Source organism: Centruroides vittatus, unplaced genomic scaffold, assembly GCF_030686945.1.
Source record: "Centruroides vittatus isolate TY-2023 unplaced genomic scaffold, ASM3068694v2 contig_290, whole genome shotgun sequence".
NCBI classification, from domain to species: domain Eukaryota; kingdom Metazoa; phylum Arthropoda; class Arachnida; order Scorpiones; family Buthidae; genus Centruroides; species Centruroides vittatus.
The window spans coordinates 1,257,511-1,269,857 of NW_027121846.1; the positions used below are offsets into that span (position 1 = coordinate 1,257,511).

General features: G+C 28.2%; 1 protein-coding gene across 3 annotated transcripts in view; it reads left to right on the forward strand.

Moving 5' to 3' along the window:
* l(2)05714 (lethal (2) 05714) overlaps nt 1-12,347 on the forward strand; it is a 52,923-nt gene that overhangs the window by 17,308 nt on the left and 23,268 nt on the right. For all 3 annotated transcript variants that reach the window (XM_067266950.1, XM_067266951.1, XM_067266952.1), the window contains one exon: nt 6,728-6,781. In XM_067266950.1, coding sequence (XP_067123051.1) covers nt 6,728-6,781 — 54 coding nt within the window. The remainder of the gene's footprint in view (nt 1-6,727; nt 6,782-12,347) is intronic.

Here is a 12,347-nt window from a genome sequence, read left to right on the forward strand (position 1 = left end):
GATATAAGTTTTAATTCATGTGTGAAAACATGATTATTCAGAAATCAGAATTCGGAGAAACTTCGAAGTGTAATTGATGGAGAGTGGATTGACTGTTAAGAGGTGGCAAAAAAAAGGTTTCCGATTGTCCAGCTTTACGTGAACAAATTATGTTGTCGATTTTACAAGAATTTTCTTAAAATTTAAAATGCCAGTAATTTTTGCAGGACAATGTGTGCATTTACACACATTTGACATTTTATTTGTGATTAAACAAAATAAAATTAGAATTGTATTAATAAATCTAATTTTCTTTATTTTGATCTTTAAAGTCATACCTTGTCCTATATGCGAAATCATCTTATAAGCGAGTAAATACAGCAAATGTAGATTTGCTTTATCTGATGTGTTATAACTTTGCAATGTAAATTGGTTTTTTAGCTACAATTTGTATTTTTGGATATTACTGTATTTTCTTCAAATATTTGATATAGGTTAAAAATGAGTTTAGCTACATTCAATCTAATAATAATATTTTGCAAAAAATGAAAATATTATTAGATTTAATTCTCTGTAAAATATGTATTTAAGTTTGCCCCTATTAAAATGCATCACATATTAAAATTTACTGACTTGTACTAATAGAGAGGACCTTTTTTTTTTATTACAGAAATTGGTTTCTGTAGATCTGTTTATGACAAAGATAATTGTGATATGATTTTCTATTTAGATTGATCTGTATGTGAACTAAATTGTAATTACTAGAAATTTGAAAGTTGTCATCAGGGCCATCAAGAGGGAAAAACTGGATATTTCTTTCCAGGCCTGGAGAAAACTTGGGCCCACAGTGATTCCTACCCAAATAAATTAATGTTATTTTTACTAACAAAAAATTAAATCTCTAACACTGATATTTATTAACAAAGAAACATTCTATACATTTCATTCAAAAGAAGTCAAATGAAACCAGCTTAACCCCAAGCTTTTGACAGCTGAGGTTGTCATTCTTGATTTCTGGAGAAATATCTTCACATAGACTTGAAAGTAATAGCTTACTATTGAAGATACACTTTTCCTGTAGTTACATTGATACTTCTCTATTTTTTGTATTTTATGGGTTTGAAAGATTCATTAATTTCAAAATTTCATTAACATTCCATAAAGCATTCCATTTTTTAAGCAGATCCAAAGAAGATCTTACCTTGATTAAAAACGTTCATCTTTAAACGTCAATTTATAGTTAAACAATACTGGAAATAAAAAAGTCTCTAAGCGGATTATGCTTTCAATTCTTGGTTTCATTCCAATTTCAATTTTTTGCCTACAGATTACAAAACATAATCCTATCATTTATATATGTAAGGGAATGTTAAAATTTATAAAATCAAATAGAAGATACTACAGTAGAGAATAAATTTAAAAAAATAACTGAAATTTGTGCAGTCATTAAGATATTGATATATCATAATCATTGGCATAGCCAGGATTTTGTTATGGGGGTGGCCTAGTAGAAGCTGTAATTTTCTGGGAAGGGGCACCAGGTTAACTGGGGGCGCGCTGTAATTTTCTGGGGAGGGGCACCAGGTTAACTGGGGGGCCCGGCTGTAATTTTCTGGGGGGCACTAGGCTAACTGGGGGGCTGTGCCGACCCATGCCCCTTCCTGGCTACGCCCATAATCATAATTTAGGAAGTATCAATACTTGAATTTCAATGAACTAAGCTTTAGTATTTGACTATTGTTGTAATGTATTGGTTTGAGGAAATCTTTTCTTGATTGAATGCATGCAGTGTCTTATGAAATTCATTTGTGATTTATCACAAGATTCACTTTTTTCTCTAACTGCTCAAGTAAGTACATTTTTGAAAAGTGACATTATAATTAAAATAAGTAACATGGTCAAAATGAAAATAGTCCAATTGTTTGATGGAAAGAAATATGATATTCTCCATTAATATTAACAGGTGATTTTGTTGGAATAAAAATAAAAGTATTTATTTATTTATATTACATAATTTTTGATGCATATCATTTCATTTTTTTTTTTTTTTTTTTGTTATAATTAAGTATATAATAAAACTGTAATGTAAGAGAACTAAAACCTGTAAATATTCCAGCAATTTTTGAAATTTAATTTAATTTAAAAATTGCCAAAATATTTTAGGTGTTTGTTTATACCTCTCCAGTTGAATTTGTTACATTTACTACTTAAATGTTATAAATATATTTAATATGATATCAACATATAAACAAAGTCTGTTTTATTTAATAAAATAATCAAAAATGTTGCTAAGTAATATATTTTTAATTAAAATTATTAAAAATTATTACAATAGAATGTTTATGAATTCTTTGCTTGGTGTTTTCAAATAAACATGCAAAAGCCTGCCTTAAAGTGTATCTATATGAAGGAATCTAATTGCAACCATTAAAGAACCTTTACATCTGGAATCTAATTGTAATCTATATCCAATAATTCGTGTTTTAATGATAGCAGTTTTGATTTTTTTGATAATACTATATGTAATATTCATATTGACAAAACAATTAAACTCCTATAATAGAAGTTTAAATGTTTTGTCATTTTTCAATGAACAGGAGTCATGTTTCTTGAAGAATTATAATGTAACGTAGCAATTCTGTTTTCTTTAGATATATATTTTAAGGAATGTCAATCATGATTCCAATGACGTTCCAAATGCCATTGTCAAACTTCTAGGCTTACAAGATGGCGACGTTTGACGTTCACATTTTAGAGATGTAAACTTCAGTTGCAACCTCTCTAATAACTACTTCACCATAAAATAATCTTATATGAGAAGAAACATGAGGGCACAGTTTTCTTCAGACTGAGTTTAACACAAGACTTATCACTAAGAAGACAGTTCTTAAAAACTATTTTTATTATTTATGCATTTTGACCAAACACTTATCTGACTCCTCTTCAGATTTGGTATGTTTGTTATTTATTTGCATGAACAAAGTATTATAATTGTTATCCATAAACAGCCATTTTAAGTAGTTTAAAATTTCTCCCTTCTAAGAAACCTTCCTTTTTTACATGTTTCCTCTTTCTCTTCTTTCTTTCTTTTGATGGTCTGAGCAATAAGTTTATGATGAAAATTTTCATCTAGAATATATATTCCAACATTTCATAAGTTAAAACCCTAATTTAAAATTAAAATTTTAAAAATATTATCAAACATATGGTAAAAAATATAATTTTAAAATTTCTACATGATTCTAACCAGAGATGCACGATAGTTCCTATATGAATATTATTTTTTATTGATTAATTTCCTCATTTATACTTTACTGAACTTAATTATTATTCACAGAAGGATTAAATAAATCATCTGTTTCTGTTAACTGCTATTACACATCTATGTTCATATGCTAAATTGTCTACATTACTTGTACTTGTATTATTTTTATTGTCTCTTCAAAAGATTTGGTTTTCTACAAAGTATAGAATATGTCAACATAAGAAAAAATTACATGTAATTGTAATTGTAATTGTATGACATTAGTCATAACAAGCTTCCTTTCTAAACATATTCCAAACAAAATTATTCTTTTGAAAAAACAAAAAGAAACAAAATAGTTTAAATGTTATTTTGAATGCCAAAATAAAGATCATTATGCATGATCAAGTATGACCCGCTAGTAAAGAAAACTATGTAAATATAGTATTGTTTTTAATTATTTAGAAGGAAGTTTATAGCAAATAACTTTTTAGAATAAAAAGAATCTGAAACTAATGAAAAAATTGTTTTTACATGTATTTTCACATGAAAATTTTAAAGTTAACAAAGTTGAGAATCACATTATTTACAAACGTCCTGTATTTTTAATTTCTAAATTAAGTTCTTTTTTTTACAACAGTAATATAAATTATTATTGTAAGAATTAAAATTCCATAAAATTAAACACTGTTGAATGTAGTTTTATTCAGCTATAATGTGTATTTTATAAATTAAAATTTTATTTTGTTATTGTTTTTCAATTGAAAATATATTTTAGAAGAAATTATTTATATTTTCTTCTTGTTTTACAAACTTAGATCAGTTTATTTTAATATTTTCATCTAGATTTTCTTTTATTATTTTTATAGTCAGTTTTTAAACAATAAGAAAAAACTAGCAAAATCTTGATGTAGAACTATATTAAAGCTGACTCATCTTAAAACAAACATAGATAAAGCAAATTATTGCATTAAGATGAATTTTACCGTTGCTCTGACAAAATGCTATTGTCACAACATTAATTTTTATGTAATAAAGTGAACAAAAATTTTACTAGAATTTGTTAAACTGAACTGTAAATTACTCCCACAGTTCTCAAAAAATAACCCTATTTTCAATGATGGTCACCTTTTTACACTTTTTGAAGTGAATAATAAAAAAGTACTACTGTAATAAATGTTTTATTTTGAGTAGAATAGATTTTTCTTCTCTGAAGTAAGCAGAAATGGGTTTGACCTTTGATTGTAAAGCAATTCAAACATCTGGTTTTAGTGGACCACTCTACTGTACTCAGAAAATAAGAGTCAAAGTTTAAGAATGCCTATCCCTTTACATGAATGTGGTCCTATGCAAACACATGCCAGTTTGAGAGAGTATATACAGTGATGTCAGATTTTGCTACTTTGTGCCAAATTTGGCTCTTTTGCTTTTTATTCTTTTGGTGCCAAAAAATACTTTTACTTTTTCAAACAATCTTCAACAGAAAAAAAATCACAGATTTCTTTTAGCTTTGTTTTGTTTAAACAATCTGGTATGCTGCTTCACATTTAAATGGCAAATATCACCATCTTCTCATTTTGTTTTATTTCAAAATCATTTAGAATATTAATTTGTCTTTGTAAAAAACTTAATTTTATTCAACTTCATTTAGTGAATTAATTGAAAATAATATAACTTAGAGATTTCACTCGCCCATTAAGCCTTAACTCCCTAAATCATTAATATAAATTTTTGATAAAGCACTACTGTTAACTACTGTTTTCCTAGTGATTTGTATTAATCCAAGTTGACTGTACTACAATAAAAGCTCCTAATACCGTATTTATCTTAAGAATTCAAATTAATATTTTTTTATTTGATTGACATTTAATTAAATAATTAATTTTTTGAATGTCCTTTAATACTTTAAAACAAAATCAAATTTTAAATGTAATTTATGAAAGACAGATTTCATCCTTATATGACTAATAAAATACAGATGGCTGTCACATGCCTTAAAAAAATAATAATTTGAAATATATTAAGTTTGAACTTTGAATTGAATATTATCACTGATAAAGTAAAAAAAGAACCACTGTAAAAGTAATCAGCTTTCAATGAGTTATTTACTGACAGAAAAATATTTAAAGAAACTTAAGTCTAAAATTTTTATAACTTAATAATAATGCATTTCTTATTAAAATTTAATAACTAGCTGTAACATTAGTTATTAAAATCTTTAACTGGTTTAATAAAATGTGATTTATTATCTGTTAAAAGTCAGTTGTAAATTGCAATTAACATATCCTTAAAACAGGATTAAAAACAAGTTTGTTTTTCTTAGAAATTCTGTAACTTTATAAACATATGCTTGTAAAACATAAAAATTAAATAAGAATTTAATAACCTTGAATTTATAATTTTAATCATAACCATTTAATCGATGATAGATCTAGTTAGATACAATAATTGTATTTGTTAATAATGAGAATAAAAATGATGTTGAAAAAGTAGTTATTCAATAATATATAATATATAATATATCGTTATTTTGTATGTTGATGGTAGTAAATTACTTTTTATTGTGCAATTTATCAGTTTTGTTCTTAGTATTATACATTCTTTCGGATCAGCTTATTCTTTCTGTTTATTAATGAAGGAGCTATGAAGTTAAATTTTATTAAAAAAATTCTTAAATATAATGAGTTAAAGATTTTCCCTAAAAAATGCTTGAAATTATTGTAGAAGAATGGTAAATATTAGTTATCAAATGACAAATTAATTTCAAAATTATTATTTAATTTTGAAGGATATTTAACTTGCGATAAATTTAATCTCTGTTTATATTGTCTGGTTTTTGTCTGTTTTAAAGGTGAAATCATAGAAGAGTATCAGAATACTAAAAAGTAGTCAGTAAATCATAATTATCAGTAAAACTTATCATGTTAGTCTTAAAAGTTGAAATGCAGACAAAAGATTTTAAATCTGATCAAATTTATCTAATGCAATGAGATTATAGTTGAAAACTTACAAGGTCATGTAAGTAAATTCCCATAGGGAAATTTGAGCAATACTGTTAATTTTCTTTAAGTTTTTTTCCTTTGGGGATTTTTATAAAAACAAATATTCCATTTAAATGTAACAGAATAAATCGGTTTTTAATTATAAATATGTATAAGGATAAATTATCCAGAAACTAGTTGAAATTATTCTGAGTTTTTATAAATAACAAGTTATCCTGAAATAGTATATTAGTTATTTCTAAAACTTTTCTTTACTTTCATTAAAATTTTTAAATTATTATTACTTTTATTTGTCTAGTAAGCAAACATAATTGAAAATTAAATTGTAATTAAATATTTTAAAAATTTTCAAGCATTAACAACAATTATCTTAAAACTAAAAGTAATCATCAAGAGATACTAGCTTGCTTGTTCTTTTCTCATAGGTTATAGATGTGATTAAAGTATAAAGTAATAGATATAAAGGTGTGCTATCTAAAAACAATTGACATTTATTTTCTAGGGGCATAGAACATTGTTTCAAGCAAAATCAGCAATGGAAGAACGGTCTGCCAAAGTAAGATCTTTTTCTTCTCTCTTATTTAAAACTAAATTTAAATATCCATTATAAGAGATAAAAATAATTATTTCTGTTTTAAGAAATATTGTTAATGCAAAAATAATTTTTCATATTGGAAATAGAACTAGAGATTTATAAGAAATTATAATTTTTCGATACTTGTTCAAGGTAAAATTAAGTATTATAGGATTAATTTAATTTTAAACTACACATGAAATTATAGTTTTATGTGTACAGTTTAAAATTAAATTAATCCTACAATAGTTAGTTTTATAGGAAATGAAATTATAATTTCAATTTTTTTCAGTTAATCCTTTATTACATGAAACTTACTTCATTACAAGGAGATTAAAGTATAACATAAAACTGAAGTTAGTACAGTTTAACAAATTAATATAATAGCTTAGTACAGGATAATACAATATAAAATACACAATAATAATTTATTTTTTAAAATGTGATTTTTTTTTAGGTTGTTTTTCCACCCGCTCACTTCGGCTCACTTGCGATTGTTGCATACAGGTTATCAGTCAGTCTCATTATTTTCTAGACGCACCATGTAATTATAGGCAGCTATCTTATCATCTATAATTAATCTGTTGTATTGCAATTTAACATTCTTAGCTTCTTTTAAATGCATTTTTTTACCATAGAGTTTTAATTTGTTAAATTAAAATTTACAAAGTGTTATATTATCTCAAATGATATGTTTAATGTTCACAACAATTTACTTTTGTATGAGATAACAGATTAATTATAATATACTATTATCTTTGTAAAAAAATAGAACAGGCAAGACATATGTCACAATATTAACTGAGTTTTTCTTTTTTGAAATGCTATTGTCTCAAAATATTATGGAAAAATATTTTAAAACAAGAATTTCTTAAAACTGAAAAATAATAATTTAATAAAATAAATATTGAATGAAACTGTTATTTCCTGATATAAATATATAATATACTTCTTCTTGTTATATAAAAATTGAATGAAATTTTTTCAGCCTTAATAATTTTTATATAGGTTATACCATTTATAAATAGGTTATACTCTGGAAATTGTAAAAATATTGCCACCATTTCATCAGTTTTAAATTTTTTTTCACTTCAAATTATTTATTGCCATTAGTTTTACTGACTAATTAATGCAGGCACTGATAGTCTTATCAGTTTGACAACTGGAAAGCAAAAGTAACATGTTAAACTGTCACTTACAAAGAGAGGGCCAGACATTCAGGTCTTCAATTCAAATGAAACTTAGTGAGCACATAGCCTTAAACACAAACAGCTTCTTGTCCAAATAATAGGATCCACTTTTCAAGCATTTCCAAAAAATGGGCCACTGAAAATTTAGTGTTTAGCTCATAAGTCTTTGGAAATTTCATGTCCAAGTGTGGCAATAGCCAAGCGAATAAGACACTTAAACACTAGGGCTAACTGATATAGGTTTGATCCTTTGAAATTTTAGTTTACTTTTTTTTCATGTGTAACATTATTATTTTATTATTTTACCACATTGTTATTGCTTATTAGCATTATTACTACTATTATTATTCCTTACATTTAAAGCTTATAAAACAAGAGATTAAAAATTGGGACATCATTTCTTGTTTATGGAAAACAAGCCTCTATAGATTTAACTCTTATGTTATTAAATAAAATTTTCTTTATATTTGTTTTTAGATATGGTGGTATTGTGACATTTGAAGTGTGACAAACATGAGAACATGAGGAAATTGTCCATAATATTAACAATTAAAAAAAATAAAATGCTGCAACTTGTTACCCTATTTTCATATTACTTGTGTGAAATCCGGAATTTATCGGATTCTTTCTAAATTATTTCCCCTAATGACTCATAAAACGAACCTCTGAGTTTGTGGGAATTTTATAACCCTTCCTATTAAAAGAAAACATTCTCACACGGTAAAGACGTAAAGTTTACACTTACCGTCCAATTCTGTCAATTGTTTTAATTCTGATGACAACTTTAACCTCTAAACAATTGGTCTTGTGACATGATTTCCCATCACAAAACTATAAAACCTGCTTCTTTCCCCCTCTCAGGAGAGTCTCTGGTCTTCTTTCCAACAATGTGTACAGTGCCAACCTTCCAAGTCCCGAAGTTTTCCGAGTGCCATTTTTGGATAAATCAATCTTGCCTCCACAGTCAGGATTATACATTTGACGTGGTGCCAATTTTTTATTGGATATTCAGTCTTCTACGGAACTTGCAAAGTATTGCAATCAGTATTGTAAACTTTCTCTCTCTCAAGCTCCCCCTTACGCAAAATTGAGAGTTAGGATTGTAGTAATAATTTTTTGACTTTAATAAACCTTTGTTTTGTTATAAATGGTGTCTTCACTCGACTGTCAGCCACACCTTATCGTCGGCTCCACTGACCTCCTTCACTCGCATAACGCGAACAAAACGTAACCGCCATCCTTGACAATGAGCAGTCTGACTTCCTCCAACCTCTTCCGTGGCTCACACTTGCCTTTTTCATCCATGTGCAGTAACGTCTGAAGCTTATTCGCTTGTGAGGACATAGCATATAAAATATGTGAATGAAAATAAATGTGAAGAAATAAAAGTTTTATTTAACCACATAAAAGAGTTCAATGTACAGAGGATTGTTTTTGTTAAACAGAAAACAACGTCACAGTTTTTAATTTCTTTATAAGGTTTAAATGAGAGGAATAATAATGCTGATGATGCAGTAAAGTAATAAAGTTACACATAAAATTAACTATGCTAAACCAAACCAAAAGTCAGAAGGTTTGAACCTACATCATCTAGTTCCAGTACCTAGTGTCTTATTCATTCGGCTATTGCCATTCTGGACTTAAAACTTTCAAAGACTTAGAGGCTGAACACTAAATTTTCAGAGGTCCAATTTTTGGAAATGTTTGAGAAGTGGGTTCTATTATTTGGATGACAAGCTGTTTGTGTTTAGGGCTGCATGCTCATTAGGGTTTCTCATTTCCAGGGATCCCAGGATATAATTAATTATTTTTTATTTTTAAGTAACTCCAAACTGCAACCTCCAAAATAATAATAATACAGTAGACACTTGTAAATCGGAAACCTGGTAATCGGAATCGCCGGTAATTGGCACGATTTTCAGTCGGACTGTGTCATGCTGAATCGAACGTTTTTGATACTAAATTTACTTCTAAAGTATAATTTTCATGTTTTTATATTCTTCAATATATTTATTTTGTTTGTACAAAATGCAGAAATAATTTTTAACGATACGATAGCCTCGATTATTATTATAAAAATTTTCGTTAGGCTTAAAATCAACGAAAATTCGACACAAAGCGACACGCACAGAGAAAAATTCAACACAAAGCGACACGCAACGGAGAAAAATTTGAACATCGGACAGGTCAATATATTTATTTGTACATAATGGGTAATCGGAACAAATCCCTAATCTGAACAACCCCAGTCCCCAATTGATTCCGATTTTTGGTTCACTACTGTAATAATGCTGTGTAAAATATGTATAAAAAATTGTTTTGAATTATGTCGAAATTTTCACAAATAGAAAAATTTATTAAAGTTTATTAGAAACTGTTTACAACAAAAATTCCTTTGAATTGAGTTGAAAATTTAAAGAAAAAAATGAACTTAGATCAAACTTCTAACTTAGAAGGTAATTTTCATTTTTTAAATAAAACATGATACTGAACAAAATATTGTAAATTTTTATAATAAAATTTTAAAAAGCAAAGATGTTCAATACTCCGATCACCCAATCTGATTCTTATTTTAGTAATGAAAAGTCCTGCAACCGAGAATGTCTTCCAATTCAATTGATGAGAGTGGAATCGGGTTTAATGCATTTAAGAGAAGACAGATGATGTGTTTTTTCACCTGTATAGCCTGGCAGATTTCTAGTTCGTTTTCGAGATTGTAGTACTTCTTTATTCTCTAGTATTCTTGATTTGTCTGCCTCGGCTGCTTTAATAGCGGTATCAAACTTATATCCCAATAATTCGGCAATTCGTTTGGCTTTAATAATTAGGTTTATGAAAAAACTTCGTACTTGCAGACTTCAAACTTGTTTGTATCCTTGCCCAATTTGCACAACCTGGTGTTACACAGTTATTGAAGCTACTGGACATGGTTAAAAATTAAGACAGCATAAGCAGAATTATTTCATATATCACAAGTTCTGACAAGTAAAGCATTTTCAGAGTCCTGCCACAAATAAGCTATATATTGATTATTGACCATTTGTGACATGCCATAATAAGCAAAAATTTAAAAAACTAATAAGCAGGCTTAAAATTAATAAATACAAATGTATTCTGACAGTTTATGAGTTAATTATACTTTCTATTTGCAAAATTTCTTCAACTTTAACACAAAATAATAAAAAAGTGAATTTTTAAGAAATTTGTGAGATTTCTTGGGATATTTCCCAGGTTAAAAAACAGCTGGGATCCTGTTGGAGAAACCCTAGTGCTCACCAAGTTTTGTTCAAATCGGAGACCTGAAAGTCTGGCCATCCCCCTTGGAATAGGAATCATTTTTGAATAATTTTTTAATGAATAATTCCAAATAACACATTTGATCACAATGTTTAAACAGTATTTCACTAGTTCTGTCATGTCAAAATTTTGTTTTAGTCTACTGAAAAAAAATTCACTCCAAAATTTCTAACAGCCAATAAAAAATCCTAATCTGGAAACACTAGGTGCTATTGCACAAAACTGTTTTTGGTTCTCAACATCACTTTCTAATTTTCTTTCCAAACTAACAATTGTAATGAAAAGTATTGCACATTAATGTGGGTTCACCGGGAGGTCGGACAGCGTCGGACCTCCTTTCTCTCGGTTAACAGGATTAACCTGTTAACCGAGTGAGCAGGTTAACCACTGTTAACAGTGGTTAACCTGCTCACTGTCGAGGATGGCTGTCCAGTCTGGAACTAATTACTTGTTAGGTCGAGTGGAGGAGGAGAGGGGGCTCATTGATAAGACAGAGGCAAGATTCGAATAGATGACACCAGTTAAAATAACAAACAGAATTTATTACAAGACAATAAAGAACAGTTACACCAGATAACATTGACAGAGATATTACGTACTAAATTAGGAAAGTACGAACCCGAGAGAGAGTTTACAAATAAGTGGTCGTCATACTTCAACAAGTATTGGAGTCGGAGGACTGAGTCAATACAGAATCCAATCGTAGTGGCGTAGAGACTTCGAGCGTAGAGGCTTTGAGTCTGACTAGAGGCGGGTGCTACGAACGATGACCCCTCTGTCCTTGCTCCCCTCCTTTTTATTTCGTCCCCTCGTTAATTTTCTCACCAATAAGCGAATTTTGTCTTTAGTTCCGTAGTGACTCAGTTTCGAGTTTCGAGGGGAGGGGAAATACAGTCATTCCCCTAAGACGGGTCGGCTTTTGGTTTGGAATTTGGTTATTGATGTCGAAATAAAGACTAATTTAAATTTATATTTGGCCGGTAGATTCGAATGGTCACATTAATATAATAATAATATTTTTCTTCACTGCTAAACACCATTAAACAAGGATGTTTTCTTTT